The following is a 24,966-nucleotide window of genomic DNA, read 5'->3' on the forward strand; positions in this document are numbered from 1 at the left end:
TCATGACAAAGTGTACCAGCTTCACACTAGTTTTCTTTTTTATCTTTTATCCCGTCCATCCTCTGAATATGCCCTTGAGAAACTACAGAAAAGACGAGTGAGAAAAAAACATGGACACTGCACCACAGGAGGTAGTGTGAAATCATTGTTTCCATGGAAATGGCAGGCGACAGTAAGCCCATTATCAATTCTGCGGTATTGACTCTCGTTCACTGGTGATATTTAACCTTCATAGATGAGTAGGCCGTCATGCGTGCAGAGGAATTGATAAAGCCGCCACATTCATCGTATTACGATTGATGTCTTTATCATTTGGAGACTGGCCTAACTACAGCTTGCTTGCAAATTACTCTCCTTGGCCTCATCTATCAGGCTATTGAAGTTGGGCATTGGCTTACCATTTGTGTAGAAAAAAGAGAGCGTTCTTTATGGGAAAGAGAAGTACCATTATCTACTTAAGCTTGTTGTTTTTAGAAGAAAATGTGCTTAAACACTAAGTAAGTCTTTGAGTAGAGTAGTTCTAGAGTACTTGTTATACTGTTAAGAAAGTAATGAATTTATAATGCAGCATAACCCCAAAGGTGTTTTATGCACCTCTGTGTGGCATGTACATGAACATGAAATCAGCAGAACTGACACGTTATTGCCACCTAATGCCATCATTTATTCATGCCAGGCAATGAGGCCATAATAAATCTGTAAACCTTGAGTCTGAGTGCAGGTTTTCTCTCAGACAACAGCTGTTGGCATTGAACAAATCCTGCTAACCACAGATCAAGCTCCAAAACCCAGCCAGTCCAAGGCTCAGCCCAACAAACACAACAGTCTGACACGTTCTTTCTCTGCTGGGCCTTTGTCACTTTGACGCCCAACACCCGCAGATGCCATTTTAGTGTAAAATGACCTGTCCGGAGGCACACTCTCGGTGGAAGGCAAGAGAAGCTCGAAAACAAAAGCAGAAAGGTCATTGGCTTGTGAGGAGAGGCAAATAGTGGATGAGGCAGCAGTTTCCCTTTGTTGTGGCTAAACACAACAGAATGGGTCTGGATGAAAACATGTCATTCGAGCGTGGATGTGTGTAATTCAGTCTCTCATGATGTGGGACTGAATAGCCAGGGAAGCTTTTTATTGCGGTTAGCAACTGCTTGTTGGTAACTCAGTAAGTGCTTTACACACTTCTCCAGTTATTATCCAATGGTATTGTTTGGCACAGTTTGAAACAATTGTTGTAATATGATCATATTGGACATAATCATGCAACACAATGAAATTCGCTGAACTGAAGAGCAGCATCCTGAAATACACATGGTAGTGGAAGTGACAATAGACCAGCTGTCACTTCTAATATCAACACATCGTGTTATAATGATTTGAAGAATTTTAAAACAACACATGCATAGACATATTGTTTAGCATGAAAACACAAGTCACCTGATCGTCACTTAAAAAACTTCAAGTCAAAGGACAAGCGATAACACATCGAAACACAACATGTTTAATTATAGATGATTCTGCTTTCCCGAGATTGCTTTTCTTTGTGTGCACCAGATAAAATTTGAATCTTACCTTAGAGGTGCAGCACGATATAAACACAGCACAGTCTCTCTCCAGTGCTAACGTGTGCCAGCTCATTCAACAGATTTGATTACTCCTTAGTTTACATTTCCCTCACCCCTGTTTGCTTCCTCAGCTATCAAGCTACCACTGTGTGGTGGAGAACTGATGCCATGTACAGAATGCCAAGCACACTGAAGCTGTTCCCAGGTAATGAACAAGAGATGCAGGAACAGGTATTGCACAATCGCGCAATGTTCCCATCTCAGTCTTTTTGATGGGGGATATGGACCAAGGCCAAAATAATTAGACCCACACTGACTGTATGCTCGGGTATAAACTCATTGTACACACAGCAGAGTGTAAAAGCTCTTATTTTTGGTTTTGTTTGTTTCCGAGTTCCTGTGGCTTTTTCGAAAGAGAGGCATGTTTGTTCAGAGATAAGCCAAGGTTGCTGTGCCGTTCGTCCTCCTTATCTCTGATTCATAAGCCAGATGGGTACTCCTCTTCCTCTGCTTTCTCCCTCTGTTTGTTCTTCGCCTTGTGATTCCAGTTCTCCTCCTCCTCTTCCACTCTCCTCTCCTCTGCTCTCTTCTCTAATTTTTAACTTATGTTTCTATCCTCTGTTCATTCCTTCTGCTTTGTTCTCTTATCCCATTTGTTTTCAGCAACCTCTTTAATCTTACTAATCTCTCTTCACTCTTCTTCTCCTCCTTGTTTTACCTCAACTTATCCTCATCTCTTCACTTGACAGCTACTTCTATACCCCATGAACCAGCACTTTCTCATATGGTAAAAAGTAATGCACCTCTAAATGGAGTTTTGGACCAAGGAAGGGTAAAGATGCAGCGTTTTTTCTTCTGTATACTTGGACTCATTTACTATATGAGCACAAAGGTTACTGACACACTGGAGCGACCCATTAAACAACGCGCCATGTGTACTCAAAGCTTTCACATCAAGCTGTTTGTTAGCAAGGATAGATAACCAGTGTAACCAGGGGGTATGCTGGTAAATTGCATTGCAGTCGGGGATCTCAGTTGTGCTTTATCAAGGATCACCCTGCTAATTAGCATAGTGTTACCTCTCTAAATAAGCAGGGCTAAAGCTGCTTGGTGTTGGCATGAGTGTGTGTACTGGGAAGTATCAGTCCACACATTGTGGAGTGTATGCATGGTGAAGTGTCGCACCCTCTCTTAATTGGATGTTTGAATGTACCCATTTATCCACAGAAGGGCATCTAATTAGGGTCCTTTGACATTAGACACAGCTTTTGCAGCTTTGGTGGGGGTCTATGATTTTAGCCAGGCTTCCCATAGCCAAGCTTAATTGACTATTATGATAAGGGATGAGAGAATGTGTTCCACGGTGCTGTGATCAGATATCACCTGCAAAATGTTCTAGCTCTTAAGTTTTGTTGATTTTGCATCGACTGGATGAGTTTTTATGGGTGGCTGAGCAGTTGCTCCTGCTGGAGTCTGTCTGTGGTCAGCCTCTCTGCTCTTGATGCTGCACCACACAGAGGCACAGTTAAGTGCTAGTATATGCAAGTTTTATATTCCTCTGAAAGTAAAAGTGCTGCACCTTTTTTGCATGAAAGTCGTATCCCCAAATATTATCTTTAGATTAACCTTTCGTTTCTAGAATTACATGGAGTGTTCAGTATCAGATCAGTATTTATAGCTTGTTTTGCTTCTCCCAAGTGGCTAACAATTGACTCAGGTTTAAGCTAATAGTTTCTATGTGTTTACTTGGCTTTTTCTCTTTTTAACAGAGGATCCAGAACACAACAGACACATTGCTGAATTTAACTGGACGGAACATGACAGACTTCTTGGTCAAAACTTTTGCGCACTCGGGTAAAACAAGGTAATGCCTGTTATTGGTGTATGTTTTTGAATATGTTCCAGCATTTAAGGCTTTTTCAGGGTATCACGGTGCATTCACATATCGGGTAGCACTTTAGAGACCAGTGACTTTGCTCAGTCACAGACTTTTTTTCTCCTTTCTTTTCTTTGTGGGTCTTTTGACACAAAAAGACAGCCAAATAACTACCTATGCTGCTGTTGTGGTTTTGGTGCAGTATGAATAAAAGGGCAAAGTCCTGCACGCTCTGCTGCCATTTCCATCTCTACATGTTATGTAGTTGTCTAGCTTTGACAAATCCTACTTGGCCACTCTTTGAAAAGCTTCAGCCTAACTACATTTTACTGTATGAAAACATTTACAGCAACTGTCAGTGAGAAAAATTATTCATTGTAATTAATGTTAAAGTTTGATTATGCTTTCAGAAAATATTGCACATGTTCATATTTCTACTGCAATATTTTCTTTCTCTATTTTTTGTCTGTGTCTTAGGTTTCTTTTGAGTGTATTTATGTGGAACAAGTATAAAAATATGTGGCCATCCTTGGCATTTTTCACGTGTTCTTACTCTCTGCTTTATGCTTTTTTCCGCCACTTCAGGTACGGAGGGATCTCTGTCGGAGCGGTCAACTCCCAAGTCCGCATGACTGAGGGAGAAATCGAAGCTGCATTCAGGAATCTAAAAGACCTACTCAGTTCATTTCAGGTATGTACTAAATATTGACATTCACAGAGTCAAACCTGTTGATACCACAGGATTATTTGAATATCTTTGATGCATAGAAAAGTATGAGTAGTATTGTCGTGCAAGGTCAAAAGTTGCACACTTAAGAAATAGCCAGAGGCATAAAGACTCTTGAAGGCTTCAGAATTTTAGAAATTTATCTGCAACACAAAGGTGTAAAACCAAGGACAAAAACACCTCAAATCAAAAATCTAGTTTGCTGATCTATAAATCAGATAAATGCAGTCAAATGGGCCCTATTTTCTGAATCCACGAAAGGTTCTTGAGTTTATTCCAAAAAGTAATCTACATTCTTGGCAAATACTATGTATGCAACTTTTCCAGCATCACGTTTTTAAATGTTTATTTTGATTTTTTTTTTTTTTTTTTTAGCCATGTTAGTTGCATAGGGTTAAGAATAGGTCAGGTTGTAGTCCACATTCTTATAAGAGACAAGACATTGCTCTGTGATGTAACATTACAGTATGTCTGGGTTTTGTCCTTTTCAGATGTTCCCAGGCATTTTTATCTTTATATAACTGTTAACCATTATATTTGAGACACTGTGATGTGTTGATGGAGAAGGGGAATCAATGCAGGTCAGAACTCCTTGTTCTTCTCAGTAATTCAAACAGGCTGGAACTTCAATGCATGTTAACCTGCATAAATCGGAAATATCAAACTAGTACTGTGACTTTTGTGTTGTAACTCTTTGTCCAACATCAAATGTTCTGACTATTTTGTAACTGAAGAAGGTGGTTCAGAAACTGCTTTTCTCCTGTCAAGGCCGCAGTTTGCCAGTCATCTTTTGAGTGAGCCACTCCTAATTGGAGCATGCCGTTCTTTGTTCAGTTAGCTTTGTATCTTGGATACAGGTGATGTTATTTGTAGTGGACTTAGGACCCTGCTGAATTCTTGAACAATTGAGAAAGAAGAATGAAAGGAAAGGATAGAGAAGGTTTAGATTCTTCAAATCCATTTTGTTAAGTGTCCATGGCAACAGGCTATGATTGTCTGTGCATTGCTTTGAATAAATTGAGGTATCTGGGTCTTTACTGCACAAGAGCACATACACAATCCTACAAGTCTTTTCACTCTTACTTTAACTTCATCCACTTCACCTATCTTTATCTACTTATGTGTCAGGTCTTTTCCTAACCGCTAATTTACCTGTCGATTAAACAATTTTGATTCAGACTACTTGGGAAAATTTTTTTATGTCATGTTGGTTTGCTTTTTTTAGCTAATGTTAGCAATGCTGGCATCAGCAACCTTCATACCTTTAATGTAATAAAGTTAATGTCCACATGACACATTTCTCCGGTCATGGATATATGTCAGTTTATTCTGACACAGCCTACACCCTTATTTCATTTGCAATACTGTCAATTTTTTATATTTTTAATACTGATCTCTGGTTTTACGAGATGTCGTCTGGCCCACTTTCCACATCGCTTGTCTACAACATACAAGCACAAGCAGACAGCAGCCCCAACCAGTGGCAGGTGGCTGCATAACGTCTTAGATGCAATAGTCAAGCTTTACACTAATAGAATACTACTAATCAGTTTAACTGACTAGTATCTCTGGTGCTGACTAGCGAGGGCATTAACGTTTAATCGTTAGTCGACTAATCACACACATCCCTAGTATATCAATTCATACACTCACTCAAGCACAGTGTTTCTTAAACTTCAAACCAACTTCCTTGTCCCCTCCTTGTATCTCTCTCTCCTTCTCTCAGCCTCTCTCTTGCATACACACAGTCTCTCATTAACATTTCAAATTTTGGACGTTCAAACTACTTTGAGATCAGCACATTGCTTTGCCCTCAGGCATCTCCGGTCTCATCCCTACCCGGGCTCCCTTCTCTGTCTCCCGGATCTCGACGCTAATGTGACTTTAATTCGTGCAGCAGTGGTGATGTAACTCTAATGGCCGAGCATTAGCTGTCCCAGCTCTCTATTCCTTGTTATTAAAGTGCTACACTGTCCTTGGGAAATGTCTGGCTCTCTGGTGCTCGGCAGGCATTGTGAGACTGTAACGGGAAGTAGCGTGTTTTTGCACTTTGAGCCACCTGCGCAGACTGCGAAGTGGGCTTTGGAAATTTCTGTGTAATTGCATTTCCTCTGTCTAGCAGGTAGAAATAAGATTCTGTGTAGCAAGAGGTGATGGGAACCATGAGAACAAGAAAGCCTATGTGCTGGAAATTGTATAATTAAGCCAAAAAAAAAAGCATCTCAAATGGCATGGTGTGTTATGTAGATGGTATTAATGTCACTGCTGTTCCCTGAAATGTTTCTGTAACCCTCTCAAACAACACTTTCTGTATTATTAGTTGAATAATTCTGAGAAATAAGCCCCTATTTTTCTAAACCATGACCTCCTCACTGGCAAGTCCTTAATACACTCACACACAGGCGGACACATATTAACACACTGTCACATAGACCATATGACCACTGAACTGTGCAGGCCACTTTGGAATACCAGCCAAAAAAGTCACCACACACTCGAGTGGCTTTATTGCTGTGTCGTTAGCCGTGGCACCGGCAGGTCCACTGGCCAAACCAGCCTTGTCATTGTCCTTGAGCAGAGAGGAGTTTGTCAAGGATTAGACCCAGGCAGCTGCTGGCCCACTTCTCATCTCGCTTCAGCCACCGCTAATCCTCAGGAAGGCCGCCTATTGGCGCTGCCTGTCACTACTTGGCACAACGCAAACCAGAGTGAGGTAAAAACACAAAATACAGTAAAGATTCCCTTGCTTTTGCTGGGGGAAGCATTACGGACAAGAGTAAGAGTCTTGTTCTCTGCCCGGTGTATGAATAGGTAATGACTTGGAACAGAGGGTATGTTATTTAACACAAATACTCCTGTCAGCGTAGATAGGGGTGTTTTTTTTCCTCCTCCTTCACACTGTGATATGGAAAGAGATGAAGTGTTCATGCTGTGTTACTGAAATGATGTGTAAACATTTTGTTGTGCCAAAGGAGAATTCTGGATCTATTGCGGTGCAAAGAAAATGCTCAGAATACATTCTTGAAATGTTTCCAAATTTCTGAGACTGTCACAATGTGGTGTAGGGTTGGCTGAGTGAAGGACTGGGGAATAGGAAAAGTAAGAGCAGACATGCTATGATCTCCTCAGTCCCTTGTCCTTAGGTAACTGTCTTGGGGGCTGGAGATAGCTTTTGTGTCTATTTCTTTCCACATTCCCTCTTTCAGTTCAGACAAGCACTTGCACCTGAGCACACTCTTGTATTCTTGGGATGTCTTTCTTGATTTTTCTCCTCTTATTTTTTCTCACCGCCACCACCACCTCTCTCCCCAGTTGTCACCTGCACTTTACCGCCGCCGACCTCTCTCCGTGCCACATCCACTCCCCCCCACAACCCCCCCAATTCCCTCGTCTCCTGTGCCACAGCCCTGTGATGAAGGCTGGGTCCAACAGGAGGTCCATTTGCATTTATATCACACATGTAATGTGCTCAGCGCTCTTATGGCTGAGCTGAACAGCATGGTATCAACATGACACTTTGGAAAATCGCACGCCTGTCATCCCAAGCCCTCATCCCAAGGCTCATTTCACATGAAACATGAGTGAAGTAGAGCAGATTTTTAATGCAATCTGTCCAGTCTACCTTCTCTCAAATATTTTCATTCTCACCACAAAACCTAGCAGACACTCTGAAAACTACTTTTTTTTGGCTGTTATTTTCATTTCTATCTGTATATGAACACTTGCAGACTTCCAGTCCAACCGTACTTCTTAAAACTGATTGGTACATTAGGTAATTAGACAATTTATGTTAGTTGTACTTCTTTTCTTTCAAGTTCTCTCCCTTCTCTTATGATTTTAATTATTTCATACTATTTAATAAAACACAAACGTCAAAGGGGGAAAAAGTAGCCAGAATAACAGGGGACACATTTTTTCCTCACGTCTGTGGGAAATAAGTGGCTCAGCACACCCAAATACTGTCCGGAAGTCTTAATTCTTGTCTCCTTCTGCCTCATGTTTTGCATTTCAAAGAGAAGTAGTGGTTTTCCAAGTGTATCCAATTAAATCTCCAACTCAGTTTTTTTTCTTACTTGTTTTCCTCATCGTCTTTAGGATAATGTGACTGATCAGATCTTACAGACGTCTGAGACGCTGCTGAAGAAGCTGGGAACCAGGGACAACGTAAAGGTATTATATTAATTTACGGGTCCCCCCATTGCTCTCCTGTCAAATTATATCTAATGAAATGAAATTTTAATGATAGCAGAGGAGGAATTAGGCTAGAGAGGTTTGGATTTTTGGGGGAAGGATGGTGGTAACTGGGAGAAATAGGACATAGGTAGGAGACAGTGCAGGGTGCACCACGTACAGTAAAACCACCTTTATACATGCACAGTTTACTTAAGTATATTTATGTTGCTACAAATCCTGACAGACATTTTCCAGCATCGAAGGTGAAGAGGAGATGTGGTAATAATGGCACCTTGGGTTACGACTAAATTGCTATAAAGTTGGGATATGGCATGACAGTTCAGTTTGTAAATGCAGGCTATGCTCTTACTTATTGCAGAGATTATAAAAGGGTGGGCCACTCAATAATTAAAATCAATTTTTGGATTAAATTAAATAAGTACAAGGCTAAGCCTGAGCTTCCTTGACAGCAGTAAATAAAAGTAATGTACTTTCACATATTTCACTGCAGTCTCAAAGGTAAGTATACAGTTTAAGCTGACTACATTTTTCTTTAATTTTAAAGCTGAAGTTAATATCTTATCAGTTTTGCCTTCTCCCTAATACAAGTTGATGTTTACAGTAGGTTGGAAATGTGAATGTGGCTTGCTATGATATCTTCTCATATATTTCTCACTCCCTCTATAACAGCTTCATGTGTTTAGCTGACAAGCTTGTGCTCTTTACTGTTATCTTGAATACATCAAATGATATTTTAGCTGCAGACATTTCAGAAATTACAGGATGAAAGAAATATAACAAGAAAAATACCAGTTTTTGTCAATGTGTGCCTGAGATGCAGCAAGAACAGAGGGAGAAGGAGAAGAGCAAGACAAGAGTATGTGAGTGCATGCACATCTGTGTGTGTACTCAAGTTTCTCCATATCCTCCTCTGTGATGCAGTGTTATGTTAGGCTGACACTCAAACACAATCCACTCTTAATTAGTGCTGCACTATCAGCGGGGAGTCCTCTCTCACTCCCACTCTCTTTCATCCATTCTTTTTTTCTTCTACACCCCAGCAGCCACAGACTCACAGAGAATCACTTACATTAAAAAGAAAGTGTGCAAAAGTGTTTTTTACTGTCTCGGCGGCTAGCATGCTACGCCACATTGGGATTTGGAAGGCAATGCAGGCCTTTATCTTCTATTAAATGAAAAAGTAATGCTTGTCACTGTTGCTTATTCTTATAGAACATGTAGAACATGTTGCCCCCAAAAATGTTTGAGGGATGATTTGACCCCTCTCTTCAGAGAGCCTTTCTTTCACTAAGTGAGCAAAATCTATTGCATCTTTTACTGTATTATAGCCACTATAAGAGGCAAAGATATAAACATAGAAAAAGAGGAAATATCTGTGAGAATGCAACACAATAACAGTAACACACTACTGTCCTGTACATCTCACAAAAGCAACTCATTGTCACTGGCAATGCATTCTGCCTTTGTTAAGCTTTAGAAAACCCAGGGCTTTATAAGTGACTTGGGATACTATCTGGTTGCCATATTGGTAGCACATAGCTCTTAAAAGCCCTTCACTATAGCTAATCATAGTAAACTTAGCTGTTAAAACACAACTAACCCACAGTTGTAGCATTGTTTTGTATAATTCTTTTTAGCCAAAATAAAGACACAGATATGTTTCATTTTATGTAGATTGACACAAGTGGCGACTCAGTAGTGCAAAAGAATGGAATAAGACTGGGCAAGTCCAAATGTCTTGGTAACCATTTTGAAATGGCTCTCCATTGTTTGTCCACAATGAGATGAATCTTCCATGGTGGTGCCAGATATAGTTGCTAGGAGACATCTGAAGCAACTGCAAAGCCTCTACATGCTGTTCTCAGCGCTAATGCCTGTCCTCTACCTCCGCAGGTGTGGTTCTATAACCAGGCATGGCACGGCATGGTGTCTTTCCTCAGTGTGGCCAACAACGCCATCCTGAGGGGAAATCTGCCAGCGGGACAGAATCCCCGCCAGTACGGCATCTCTGTGTCCAATCACCCCCTCAACCTCACCAAAGAGCAGCTCTCCTTTGTGGCCATGTGAGTCATCAGACCAAAAGCAAGGGTTAAAGAGTAGATATGATTTAGACAGTATGGTGGAAGTAAGAATAGACCAAAATGGTGCCGTGTTCCAGCTTTGTAGGGCAAAGGTACAAGTTGAATATTCCTTGCTGGTAGTCATGATTACATTTTCTGTGCCTTTTTAGGTCAGAAAAGCAGGGCAGGAACATGGCCTCTGAAGTGAAGTGAAGTGATATGTAGTGTAAAGCAACATTTAGCAACTAAGCTTATTAGCATAAAATGCTGACAGCATTCTGTATGTACCACTGAACATTTCTTATCTATATGGATAACACAAGTGCACAGCATGGTGAGGATCTAAACATGAAAGATGCTTTATGGTGTTTACAGTGTGTGCTGCAATTATTGCAGGAAACTGCTTCTCCAGTCCCTGCATGTGGTTTCCTCCTCAGGGTTTCAACATGTATGGCTGCTATAATGCATTTTTCTCTTGTTGGAAGACACCATTTTCGATTTTCTGACAATACATCATGGGATGCAGAAGGGATAGACTGATGGTGACTAGGGAACTGAGAGATAAGGCAGAGTGAGAGGGACAGAGCAATGGAGTGGGAGAGGGAAAAGCGGCGACAGCCCAGACAAAGAAAGAACAGATGAGTAAGAGACAGTACAATAGAAAGTGTAAGACAGATAGATAGATGAGGGATTTGTTTGAGTATGCACAGATTTGGAGGCCCATGGGAGCTCCTTATGAGGATATACCATTTTTTCCTCATGCCTTATCCCAGGACTAGCAAGGGAGCAGCTCCCCATGAGAGTCAGAGATTAATGATGTGCTAAATCACAACATACCGGCTCATACCATATGGATCTAGCAGCTCTTTGTGTACTGTGTACTGTTTTGTGATTATGAAAACAGATATTTGTGTGTTTTCTTCAACATATTTTTTTGTTAATATTGTACCATTTTGGCTCTTCTCTGACCTTAATGTAATCAACACTTTTAACAGAAATCCACTTTAATACATCCCACTGCAGTATTACCATACAGTGGCATAACCACAACTCCTGGCATTATACAGGCAATTCAGGGGCTGCTACCAATCACCACATAATAGCAGTTTTATTCCATACTCCAATGCTGCTTCAAGCACTCCTCAGTCAGGTATTTATGTAGTGATCAGGTGCTGACGACAGCCCTGAGTTAGAGAGGAAGACTGTGCCAGGGTTAGAAGGTAATTATGATGGCCTGTCTACCATAGATTCAGGATGAGCCTCTTTTCCTCTCCACTTCTCTGTGCAGAGTGATGACTAGAATTTATGAACTATGATTTCCAGATTAGCTTGGACATTCTTTCTTTGTTGAATAAGTGAGCGGATTTCAGAGAAGAACGGGGAAAATGGCAGAGACTACTTGAGCCGAATGACTAAGCACAATGGAATTAGGTAGTTGAAAGCGCCACTTATTAATACTCTTTGTATGAACAATGGATGAAATGACAGTGTGTAATGTCAAAGATGTTGCTCATACTGACAAATCACCAGAGTACTCAGCCCTACCAGAGTTTTTAAGCCTTTTTTAGCTTTTTGTTTTGACAAACACGCAACTGGCAATTGTTTGCTAACATGTTACCCAAAAAAACTTTATAGGTAATAATATATCAGGTATTTTCAGGTTGTTCTGTGGCCCCAAGTGGCCAAAAATATTAATCAATGCTTTCTTTTTGTATGCATAATATAGACTGTGGAACCCACAGGAAAATGTAGTATAATGTTCTAAGTAGATGAATGGTTTTTGACATGTCATAGCAGGAAAATCCCAGGTATAATTATTAACGTTAATCATGGTTACAGTCCATTTAAGTGCATAAGTGTCAGGGTCATATTAGTGTAACTGTCACAGCTTACCCGGACACCTAACCTTAACTGGAACTGAATCGTTGTTGACGTTGTCAGCAACACCAGTGCTTTTTTCTGCTATGACAAGTCAAAATGCACTCTGTGAAATAGGTCTATTTAAGGTGAAATTCCCTCATTTCGTCTTTGGTTTCTCTCCATCTGGTTGGGAACTCTACTATGTTTTGTTTGCTGACAACCCAAGTGAAATTTTGTTTGTTTGTGAATAGTAGTGTTTTTGTCTGAAGTGCTAAGAGATCCACGAAAAGAAAAAAAATGTCTCCCTATCCTGTAAAAGCAATCTGAAATTTAAGGGAACCTCAGCCTTAAAATGAATTTATATTTGTCATTGACACCTCCTTAATGTCATGGAGAGACAATTGCTAGAGCTGTTATATCGACAATAATTCATCGCTAATGACCTGTTCCCTCACCAGGTTTTGGGCACCAAAATTGCACTACACCATCTAATTTGAAGTGACACTCCCCTCTAGTGCGCTTCACAACCAATTTCAATGAAAGTGATGTCGTGAGCCACAAAATTGTGGGAGTATGCAGGTGGAAAGAAAGTCGATGCTTACACCCATCAAAATTACCACTTCACTCGCACGAGGGCTTCTTCTGCAATGGCATGAGAATAGGGCCTTCCAATTTCCACTGTCATCTCTGGAAATGTATCATCTCTTCACTGCAGAGGAATATCAATTTGGCAGCTGACATAAATGTTACTTCTTACCAATTCGATGTGTAATTTAGTAGCTATCAGTGAATTAATATCGTTTCTGATTTGTGCATGCTATCTGTGCAAATCCCATATATAGTTAAGCTGCCAAATTAATTGTAAATTACACCTTTGAAAATCAAAATGGTTCTCTACATTATCTAGATGATACTGCAATACAAATAATGACCTGAATGTTGTGCCTGGAGTCTCAGATTTGATAATTATCCCCTGTTTTCAGCCCCCCTACACTTTAACATTCAATGCCCTGCAGTTCTTGTCATCAACAAAAACTTAAAGGAAAGCAATCCATACCGTACAGCTTTACTCCCTCGGCTCATATTTCTTGCTCCTCCATTATTAGTTAATTAGCAGATTGCTTCTCCTCTTCTTCAAGCATTCAGGGTTAGATCATTCACAGCTCTGTCCCCTACAGTTACATTATCTCCCCACCCAACCAGAGCACACGGCCCTTGAAACCTGTTGAAATGTGGGTTGGCACCCACTGAGGTAAATGATTTCATATTTATGTGTTCTAATTGCGTCTGGTTGGCGATGATAAATGCAACCATGTAGCCACACAGGGTAACTTATTTAATATGCTAATTACGCAGTAGGAAGTCTTGTGAGAGATTATAGCGGGCTGAGGGTGAAGATGACAGCAGGGGTTAAAAGAATACACCACAGTTTTATCCAGTGCTAATTGAGCAGACACAACGAAGGACATTTTCAAAGCTAGGGCTGCATAAATGAAGATACATGACAGTTAAATGAAGGTCAGCATCTTGGAGGAGAAAGGTACTATTTGTTTCTAATATGAAAAAAGGAGACTGTTATATTTATGAAGTCTGAGCAAGACTTTTAATTGTACTCCTCTGTTTTGTTCATCTGTTTATTCAGTTGCCAAGAGACCAGGAGAACAGGAAAACAGGAATTGGCCTATCGTGATCTTTAAAAGCTTTTTCATTATGTACAAACAGGATTGTCAGTGCTTTCCATTAATGTATGTAAGGCTCGTCTAATTGAGTCATTAATCCTAACAACATTAGTTATATAGATGATCTCTGCAGGTGTAACAAAATTTGTTTCAATGCATCCTAACATTGCAAAGTAATAAATATAATGTGTTTACAGCATTACAGGAAATGAGCCAAATGCTGCTTCAACTCATCTGGCTCGTTTCCTGGTGACAAGAGAATCTCTTCACTTTAACTCAATCTTGTCACATGTTCAGTCGCTAACCTTATCTGTTCTGTTCTCATATTTTTGGTCTTGTGGCAGAGGATGTAAATGTGAATGCTGTGGTATATAGCAATGACTTGTGCCCACTCAAATGGAAAATCAAGTGAGCCAGTATTCCCTAGAACTTTAATCAGTTTCTTAGGGACCATGAGACTGTTTAATCTAGATTTCAATTTAGTTTAAGTTCTGTATTTCATTAAGATATCTCATATTATATTTCATGTGGGCAGTTTTTTTAAAGCACCTTACAGCATACTTAAACATGTAAAATCCCAGGTATAAACAAAGTTACCTGTGTACCAATGAAATGTGGCCTTGTTTTGTTTTGTTTTCAGGGGTCTCCTCAGTGATGAAACATTTATAAATGTCTCCATGACCAAAGTTTAATCTCCACTCCTATTTTGATGTTTCTCTCTCACTGTCTCTGTACACAGGCATAGTTCTGCTTCAACTTCCTGTTTGCTGTGCTCTATTCAATCACAGGGCCACAACCTCCACTGACGTGGTGGTGTCCATCTGCGTTATCTTTGCCATGTCCTTCATCCCTGCCAGCTTTGTCCTCTTCCTCATCCAAGAGCGGGTGAGCAAAGCCAAGCATCTGCAATTTGTCAGCGGAGTGAACCCAGCTGTATACTGGTTGGCCAATTTTGCCTGGGACATGGTAAGTACTGTTTTTTTCAGACTGCTGTATCACCTCCTAATTTATCATTGCTTCCTGAGGTATAGTTTAGTATTCCTACTTCATCACCTGATAGAGTAAATCTTGAAAATGCATTAAACTATAAAACATATGCTTTAATGTGATTCATCCAAGCCAGGCCTCATTTTACACCAGTTTGATCTCCTACTATACTGAAGATATTTTTTTTCCACCTGCGGCTATATTTTAAAAAAAGATCCATCCACTGTAATTGATAACGTAGCTTTGACACCACTGGCTTCTGGGAAAAGCTTCACCTGAGCAACAGTTATTGGCTGAGGCATAATTATCGACAGCGGCTACCCCTGCTGGTTACGCTCAACAGGATAACCAGCACTTTCCCCGAGGCATAATGGAAGTAAACATTTTATCAGGTACCTTTGGTAAAGAAATGGCATCAAGGCGCTCATCATTATAGCGGATAAATGCTGTCTGAGAGGAAGACAAATGTACCTAAGGAGCCAGTCTAATGATTCTAGCCTGAAGCTTTCTGCATTAGCATGCATGCTCTATCAACAATAGGAATAATACAGGAAAGCCAGACTGAAAGTCCCTTTATGTTTTTGTGTGAACTTTTTTCTGTGAACTGTAAATAAACATGTATCATACATATCATACATTGTATTTATTCTATGGTACACTGCTTATCCACTAGTGTAAAACAATGGATGTGTTTTATGAACATGCTCTGCAGCCAAAGGAAGTATTAATCCAAAGTGGAATGCATGATAGGAGCAATTATGTCAGATTAGCTCTTTGTGAAAAATAAAAACCCTAAAGTAAAAGCTTTTTTCTAGCCTTCTTTTGATACTGAATGGATTTGAACAAATATTAGATAAATATTAGTCTCTTAGTTAAAATTTTTTATAAAACCATTGTGCGTTTGTTCAGTTCAGCATTTCACTGAGCAACCACTTGCCTCAAAGGCGAGACAATCAGGATGGGTTCTGTTATTCACTGAATTAATTAGAAAATTAAAGCAGGATACATTTGAGTGCTAATTAAAAAGTCATCGACAGATTTCATAATTACACATCCTTTCAGTTTGTCTGAAAAACGAAAAAAAGAATGTCAAAAGCATACAATTGTTTGATGTAGCCCCGAAGAGGGATTTCTTAATCATGCACAGGCCTCTACATCTGATGAGCTTATTATTCATTTTTTTCTTGTTTATGTTTGTTCTGACAGTGTAACTACATCATCCCATGCTTGATTGTGATTGTGATCTTCCTCTGCTTCCAACAAAAAGCCTATGTTTCCCCTCCTAACCTGCCTGCTCTGATTCTGCTGCTTGTTTTGTATGGGTGAGTACATTCAAAACTTGATAATTCCAGTATTCAACTAAAGTATACTCATAAATGTTTAACTGTGAAGCAGTTTAGGAATGATGGTACACACATGTTGGTTGTCTGGGCCAACAGTGCCACTTATGTTTCCTTATCAGCAAAGTTTGATAGAGTTAGTTTAGGGATTTTTAGGGAGCAAAAAAGATGACTCTTAGTTTGAAGACCACTGCCACCAGTCAAATACTTCATAGCAAGCAATCATCATACTTTTCCAGGCATAAAGGGTGACTTAAGATGGTTAGCAAAATATCTTTGTCATACATCAGCTATAGTTGAGATGATGTGCTTGTAGTTCATAAAAATTATAGGTAACTAGTATTATGCACAATTTCATATGATTCTTGTGTATAAGTAGGTACTGTACCATGGTGTTAATCAGAGCAGAGTGTAATGTACATGCTGTTGCATCATTATTTGTCTGAGTTCCCAACTGGAAGCCAATGAAAATCAATATGTTAATGAGGTGTGTACATGTACAACTCCCAACATGGTCTGCAATATCTGTCATACTGTCAAAAAATCCAGGGAAAATCAAAAAAACATTCAAGTGAAGTCAGTGATTTTGGGACTGACCTTTAAATAGACCTGAAAATGAACCATTATTACAAGCATCAAATTCTGTACTCCATTGCGTTTCTTGAAGTTCAGCCTGAACTCATTAATAAACAATTTTCTCCTCTGTGTCTACTATTTCACGCTCTAATAATTACAATACCTCACTTCAGAGGTGTAGTGGTGCGTATACACATGTATACAGAGTATACTCACCTCTGAAGAGAGGGATTTAGTGTACACCTGCCTAATTATTCATCAGTGTTGGAGAAAGTATTGAGATCCTGAAAGAAACAAGACTGCAACTTAAAATACTCCATTACAAGTAAAAGATGTGCATTGAAAATATCACCAAAGGCAGCATTTTACCGTTGTAGTTGGTGTAAATGGAGCTCATTTTAATTGTTTAATAGCAAGTAGTTTAATCTATACCGGTGCTTCATATTTTATACACTTCCTGTCTTTTGTATGGTCTGTAAGTCTTAATCTGCAATGGAACACTCTGTCAAATAAATGTAGGGAAGTAAATGCCACAGTATACCCACCAAGCCAACATTACACCACCTGCCTTACTTCATCTACCTCCAATTCTGAATCTGAACTACTGACTGCTACGCGTGGGTGGCATTTATTGTGCAGCAGTGCTTTTAGGGGTCTCTTACTGGACATGCAAATGATCAGAAGAAGCTGGTGGTGCCATGAAACAGTACAGCTGACCTGGTAATCTGCATTTATGAATTGAAAATGGCATGGATTCAGTAACTGGTGACATGATAGCAGCTGCCTCTATCACAGTAATCTCTGATGGTGAGTTTAATGTGTGTGGGCCACAGTGGAGATCAGCTTTGTAATTTTAACTTTGTTTATAGTTTTCTTTTAAATCAGATCAGGGGAGTCCTTTTTGCATTCTCTGCTTGTCTTTGTGACAGTGCGTTGCTCTCTTTAGGTGGTCCATCACCCCCATGATGTACCCTGCCTCTTTCATCTTCAGCGTGCCCAGCACAGCCTACGTGGTGCTGACCTGCATCAACCTCTTCATTGGTATTAACGGCAGCGTGGCCACCTTTGTTATGGAGCTCTTTGATGATGATGTAAGTGGCAGCCACATGCAAACACACTACATATTCAGGAGTGGGTGGAAAACTAAGAGACTCGCATACATATATGCACAGTTTTGACTCACAGAAGATACAGTCCTATGAAACAGCAGCACAGATATTCAGTCTCCCATAGCAGCATAAAAATATATTTGGAAGCTATAGCTGTGGATGGCTAATTGACTTGAATCATAGATAAACGCTCTGTGTTTTCAAAGCAAAGGCTTTCATGTGCATGTGGGTGGAGTGTGTGCCCACCTGGTATAACTTGTAATGTATTTCCTTTATCCTCTCAAGGATTTTTCAAAGGAATTATTTTCCCTATTCTCCTTAATGTTTAATCGTTTGGTGAGAATTGGGTCTTCGGAGAACTTTCCTCATCCATCTTTCAGCAATTGTTCACTTTAACTACAAGCTGCTCCAGTCTCAGGGGAATCAAAAGACAAAGACACAGAAAAAGAAGTGAATACGAAATGGAGAGCTTAGTTTGGAGAGGAAGAGAGGGAGAGGGGGATGTTGACTTATCAGTCATTTTACTTTTAATTGTAACTGAAATTACATTTCATAAAAAAAAGACAGAAATTGGCCTATTCTGTTTATACAGTTTATGTAGCAGCCAGGACTCTCAATGGAAGAGCTTCAGTTCCTTACAGGTGGTGATATCTGGGAAGAAAATATCTATTTTTCTTGATACATTTTTATGTGTTTTCTGAACTAAATATGTCTAATTTGATTAGTAGACTGTATTGTTATCTGCACAATTAGCGTACATCACCCACACATGGATTTTTTTTTACTTCATATTTTTAGCCCAGTGCTGATCAGTCATTACTTGTTAACAGACACAACGGCGCTTCATTCTCTGACAAGCTGCTTATACATCTGATGCTTCATCAGACTGTCTCCCACAGCTCTGATCCGACACTTCAGACGGAGCGTAATGTTGTCTGTAAGACTTCTCTGCACACTCTGTCCCCTCCGACACCCCTGCTCCAACTTGATGTTTCCTCTGGCGCCGCTCGGCGATGGCATGGGATGTTTTCTGTCTCCTAACGAGGCTGCCTCATTTGCATCGTGATTTCATTATCACCAGCATTCATTATCAATTTGTATTTTCAGCTGGTACACCTCTCCTCAAAGAAAGTCATTGTTGCCATTTTGTTGTCTCTGCATTCACCTTATTTATTGATACAGTGTCAGTGGAGCATATTACTCGTAAAGGGCGCCACTGGTGATAATTTAATGGACAGCATGTTGCCCACAGGCAGTGTAAAGGGACGGATTTATTGTGCACTTCTCTTGTCCAAGGCATTAGAGACAGAGATAGTGTTTCTCTCAGACTTGACAGGGACATGGGTCCACGATAATTCAGCTAATCTGACTTGATTTCACTGCTGATAAGAGAACCTGATGGGTCAACGTCAGTCAACAAATATTACATCTCCCCAGGTTTCCATGTGTCCCCTGTTCAGAGCTGAAATCTCTACAGAACAGACCCTTCACAAAAGAGATACAATGGTGTCCCGTTGTGCCCCAGTTAGGCAGAAAGGGGAAATACTACACATGACAGCTCAAGCCAGTCTTCTCCTTTTGTGACTTGTGCTGTTTCAAAGCTTCATCTTATCATTTTTTGACTCCTCAGCAGCGATATTAGTTAAACAATGTCGCTCCAAAGTAAAGCTACAGGCTTCAATCTGTTCTCTGTTTTCAAGCACAGGGTGAATCTAGATCCCTTTTGGGCATAGCACCATTTTTCCAAGAGAGGAAATAGAAAAAGTAACAGAGTGAGAAAGCAGAGCTGCAGTGTTACACTCTGTGCCCCAGTTTTGTCTCGAGACCAATGGGAGATTTTCTTCCCCTCAGGACTGTCCAGCTCCCTGCGGATTGCATCAATCCCAGCCTGCCGTGTATGCTCGAAGCAGTGTCTGAGTCAATACCTCCACCACGTGCCACTCAGAGATAACCACAGGCACAGATAGATTTTCCAGGATACAAGTGTAGGTGTGGCAGTGTGGCCAGGTACTACCTGCCTTATGTAGCGTAATTGGAGTCCAGCAGACATTATCGACAAGATGTTTTAAAATAGACATAAAATGCAGTAGCTCTTCTATTGCAGTCTTAACAGAAACGCCTGAATTAGGTGAGTTACAGCATTCCCGCTATTTCACAAGCTTAAAAAAATATGAACGTCATCTCCAGAAAATATCTAACTAGACTGTTTGAGCCATATATTGTGTCTGTCTGCTCTCATTGCGATTCCCAGCATTATGAATGAAGCCGTGCAGTGGGAATAAGCACAAGTAGCGATATGGGTCAGATAAGCGCCTCGCAGACTATACCACCTTCAAAACCATTTGAAAATGATTTATGAGCATATAGCACAAACGTAAGGGGGAAAATTGTCCTGCATTTTATCATCCTCAACTAAGAGCCTCTTAGATCTCCTTGATGAACACCCAGTCAAAAGAAGATGTGTTATTTCATGTATTGATCCCAAATTAGGTCTTGCTTTCTTTGCATTCCTCTGCCAGACAGATGGGCTGCATTCAGCCAAGGTCACAGCTACTGTTTATTTATTTGACTTTCTCTGTCTCTGTGTTGAATGTAAAGAACAGTGGTGTCTTCAGCAAATCCCTAGATGTGTGTGTGTGTGTTAACATTTACATACACACTGTGATGAAAAGACAAATATTTATCAACTGGGTAGAACCTGAAAATCAAGTTCAAGAAATACGCTTGAACTGCTGATGAGAAATGCTCATTTAAAATAATATACCTGGCACAGCTCAGCTCCCCCTCTTTTATAAGAATTAGATATAAAAATTTCAGCAATTTCAAATGCAGCTTTTCAGACTGTTGTTCTTTATTTGCTTGATCTGTAATATTTTACTCTGAATGTCCTGAATACTGATGCATTGACTGATGAAAAGAATACATTTTTCAAATGATCTCTCTTCCACATTAGAATGGAATTTACTTTTACACTGTGAAGTGTGATTGCAGTTCTTTGTACCCCCTAGTCTTCAAGCAAGCGTGTAAATGTAGATAAAAAGAGTGATGAATTATTGTTGAACACGTCGCCAGACATCTGAAGGTTTGCTTTGGCAACGTGATCAGTGAGGCCTTTTCATCACACTCTAGTATCTGCCTGGGAGACAGTAGGCCAGTGACCACCGATTCATGCAAAGAAATCATCTCACATATCTATGTGTCCACTCTTGATGTTGAACATTACTGTTTTTTAACACAAGGGGAGAAGATTAATTTAGATAGCTTCCCTGTCTTTGACCTGGATGCCTGTACTGTAATTTACAGTATAAAAGTGTAAGAAAGACAAGAACCTCCCACATAAAACAGTAATCGTTTTTACACTGTTTTGCTGCTTAAATGTTAATATTAATTCATCCAAAATCTTCAGGAGCTCTTCAGCTTGAATTTAAGGCTATTGTACTGGACCTTTCCCACCATTCTGATCAGATTTGCCCATGCTTCTTCCTCCAGAAAGTAAATACGCTAGTTTAAAGTTTAAAGGAATAGTCTTTATATATTTTGGAAAATATGCTTATTTGTTTTTCTTCTTCCTGATTTAGCTTTGCTTAATACAAAGACTGGAAACAGGAAATCAGTTAGCATGGCTCTGACTAAAAGTAACAATATCATTATTATACACATTATATCTTGTTTTTTTCTGTACAAAAACTCAGGTGTATAAACTCCCCATAAAAATTTGCGGATTGTTTCTTGGCCATAACCACTTGCCAGCGGAGGAACTTAGTAACACAAGATGGAGCATGTTAACTAGTGGTGCTGGTAGGCAGATATTATGAACTTTGGACAGAGCCAGGCTAGCTGTTTCCCCCTGTTCCCAGTCTTTACACTAAGCTAAGCTAGCTGGCTGCTGGCTCTGTGAGTGTGTGTCTTAAATTTTGAACAATTCCTTTAAAAAGTAGACAGACATTAGTAGTAAAATAACTTGCCAAAAAATATCGTTATGTCTGATATTTGGATTGTTTTTCACAGCAGCCATAAGGCTGCATGCAGTCATCCTCAAGTGCCGACTGAAAGCTTCCTCAGTGATACTAATATATCACAGAGAAGTTACACACATCCATGAATAAATTCTGCGACAATAATGGCCATCATCTGGAAATCTTGCACACAGCTTTAACAAAACACATTGCTGTCCCTGCCCCACCTACTCTTTGCTCGGGCTCGCCCAAAAACAGAAATGATGAATTTATAGTCTCTCTCCATGTATGCAAGAGCTTTGAAGACTGTGCTGCAGAGAAGCTGCATGCATTATGCATGAACTTGCCTTTGAACGCCACGCCGCGCCAAATGTAGTAATATTTTGTCTTCCCTCTCTCCGCCTTTTCCTCACTCGTTCCTTCCTCCCTGACTTACTGTACTTCCTTATTTGGGCCAGTTTGTTACAGGTTCATCCATTGTGCGTTCATTTAATAAATTATTGCTTTTTTGCTGGACTAGAGTTTCCACTGAATGGTAGCCTCAGGGAGAAGGAAAGAGAGAAAGGGGACAGAGCACTTTTGGGGAGAAGGACAGGCTAGCTAGGATAGCTAGCAAATGCCATAAGATAACTCTTCTGTTTTTTTATATGCCTTGTGAAAAAAATGAAACAGTATGCTTTGGTTTTGTGTTTGTGTGTATCTTGTATACAGTATCAGAGGAAAGAAAAGAAACACACACACAGAGAGCTCCTGTAGGTGTTTTTTTTTCCTGTGTTTCTTTAGTCTCTGGATGCTCCTTCTCCCCTCAGTGATGATTTTAAGGATGAACAGCTGCTTACCTGAGCACCTCTTCATCAGTTTGTGTTTGCACATACTGTATGCGTGCCACCTCACAGATCACACAGTATGTTCCCTAACATTTGCAAAATCCCAACATCAAGAAGGTAGATGAACTTAGATGCATGCAAAGGGAGTGCGGGATGTTTGCTAATTATCCACACTTGCATCAGGGCACCACACACTGTCTTCCAAACCTCTTGAGCCTCTGGCCCTGCTGATTCAAGTAAACATGCTGGGCTTGTGCTAGCTAATTCCCAGTCAGAGCTCAAATATTCAAAGCTTTCACATGCCACTAATTTGTACCTTGTGTGTTTGTGTGCATTTTCCTCAACAGAAAGTCTCCCGCATCAACGACATAGTGAAGCAGGTGCTGCTGATATTCCCACATTTCTGTCTGGGCAGAGGGCTAATTGACATGGCCAAGAACCAGGCAATGGCCATCCTCTTCAGCAGTTTTGGTAAGAGGCCATCACAGCATTACAAACCTCTGAAGACATTGTAATCATTAATTTTGTGTTATAATTATATATATAATTATAAGGCTTCACTGCTTTATAATGGCTTTTCTTTTAATGGAATGAGGGTATTGGTTGTAAAATAGCTTTCAGCGTGCTTTTAGACACCTCCATTTTTGTGCAAAAGCCTGAAAATAATCTACCCAAAATAAAATACTGATTACAGTCATAACCTCGGCCTGCTCTTAAAAGGTAACTCTCTAATTTTACAACCAGATAGTCAGAATCTTTTTTTCTTTTTTGGTGGAATCTTACATTTGTAGAGATAATTCAGTCTGGACCAAAGTGGTGGACTGACAAACCAACAAACTGACACTGTCAGGAGTCTGGACTGCTAGCACGGCTAAAAGAAGTAAACAGTCTGAAAACATTATCCTTTTGCCAAAATCAACTTTATTCATCATGTTAACCAAGTATTAAAGCCTCAAGTAACACTTAAGCAGCATTCCCTTCCTTTAAAGTGACACTATGCTATTCTTCACAAAAGCTAGCTCTTTATCCCACCAGTTAGAGAAATATTTGACCAGTAACCCAACTCTCAGACCTCCTCCAGAGCTCTTCTCTCCACATGTATTAAATGTAGACAGGCGGAGGGGTGAAGAGGGGAGCAGGACTGTAGAGGTGGAGCCAGGGTTGAGGGGGCCATCAAGAGTCAAAGAGGCACATGAAAGAGGAAGAGGAGTCTTATCTGGAGAGAGATGGAGCAGGAAATGGTGGTTTGAGGAATCATTTGCGGCAGTGGCGGAGAGCAGGAAGAGAAAAGCAATCACAACTTAAAAGGGCTAGTGTGGAGAGGGGCTATTTACCAGAGAATGAGACCAAAAGCATTTCGTTTTTCTTGTCTCCTTACTCTCCCCTCTTCAGGCCTCAAGGGTTGTAGAAGCTGAGAGGAGGAGGAAAGAGAGAGAGCGGGGGGTGGGGGGTGGTGGGGGTTGTCACCGGTTTACCTACGTGTTCATTAGCCAAAAGAGGCTTCAACATGAAAAGTACAGGATGTCAGCTATTTCCTCACATTACATAGGTGACAGCATTTTTAAATTTTTTTTTTTTTAAAAGCTAAGTGGCATTTTAAACCGCTGGCTTTCACCAATGAATATGTCTCAAAAACACTTCAAAGAGCTGATCAAATTCCACCCCTCCACTAACTTTTGACAAAGATATATTTGGCCGTCCATGAAAGAAAATACACATCTGGCAATTCAGTTTTGTTTTGACAACGTTTCTGCTAAATCTTTCTCTGAGCTTGTAGATAAGGACTGGAAATTAACACGAAATGACACATGGTGATAATGCATTTAATTACTTGCCCTCTCCTGTTTATGTTGACTTTATTATTTCCATTTTTCCCCTTTTCTTTCTTCATTCTTACCTTCCTTATCAGGGGAAGATCGTTTCAAAGATCCACTGAGCTGGGAAATGGTGGGAAAGAACCTTTGCGCCATGTCCATCCAGGGAGTTGTCATGTTTGTCATCACAATCCTCATCCAGTATAAGTTCTTCTGCAAACCGAGGTAAAAGTGGCTGTTGACAACAGTAATGTCTGAGTGAATTAACTCGGAATTGGCTGAGAAAAGTTTCTGTGTTCCAGTTCTTGTTCGTGTTTTCAATAAAGATTTATAATGTCATCCAGTATTTGTTTCTGTCAGATTACCCTCTTCCCTCCTTTTCACCCCCATTTAAATCAGTAA

General features: G+C 40.2%; 1 protein-coding gene across 2 annotated transcripts in view; it reads left to right on the forward strand.

The window, feature by feature from the left end:
- The window catches only part of LOC108892258 (phospholipid-transporting ATPase ABCA1), a 138,042-nt gene that overhangs the window by 82,536 nt on the left and 30,540 nt on the right, over window positions 1–24,966 (forward strand). For both annotated transcript variants that reach the window (XM_018689711.2, XM_018689719.2), the window contains exons 33-41: window positions 3,329–3,423; window positions 4,021–4,126; window positions 8,258–8,332; window positions 10,250–10,419; window positions 14,744–14,921; window positions 16,149–16,264; window positions 17,805–17,949; window positions 23,098–23,221; window positions 24,660–24,789. In XM_018689711.2, coding sequence (XP_018545227.1) covers window positions 3,329–3,423; window positions 4,021–4,126; window positions 8,258–8,332; window positions 10,250–10,419; window positions 14,744–14,921; window positions 16,149–16,264; window positions 17,805–17,949; window positions 23,098–23,221; window positions 24,660–24,789 — 1,139 coding nt within the window. The remainder of the gene's footprint in view (window positions 1–3,328; window positions 3,424–4,020; window positions 4,127–8,257; window positions 8,333–10,249; window positions 10,420–14,743; window positions 14,922–16,148; window positions 16,265–17,804; window positions 17,950–23,097; window positions 23,222–24,659; window positions 24,790–24,966) is intronic.

Source organism: Lates calcarifer, linkage group LG15, assembly GCF_001640805.2.
Source record: "Lates calcarifer isolate ASB-BC8 linkage group LG15, TLL_Latcal_v3, whole genome shotgun sequence".
NCBI classification, from domain to species: Eukaryota; Metazoa; Chordata; class Actinopteri; family Centropomidae; genus Lates; species Lates calcarifer.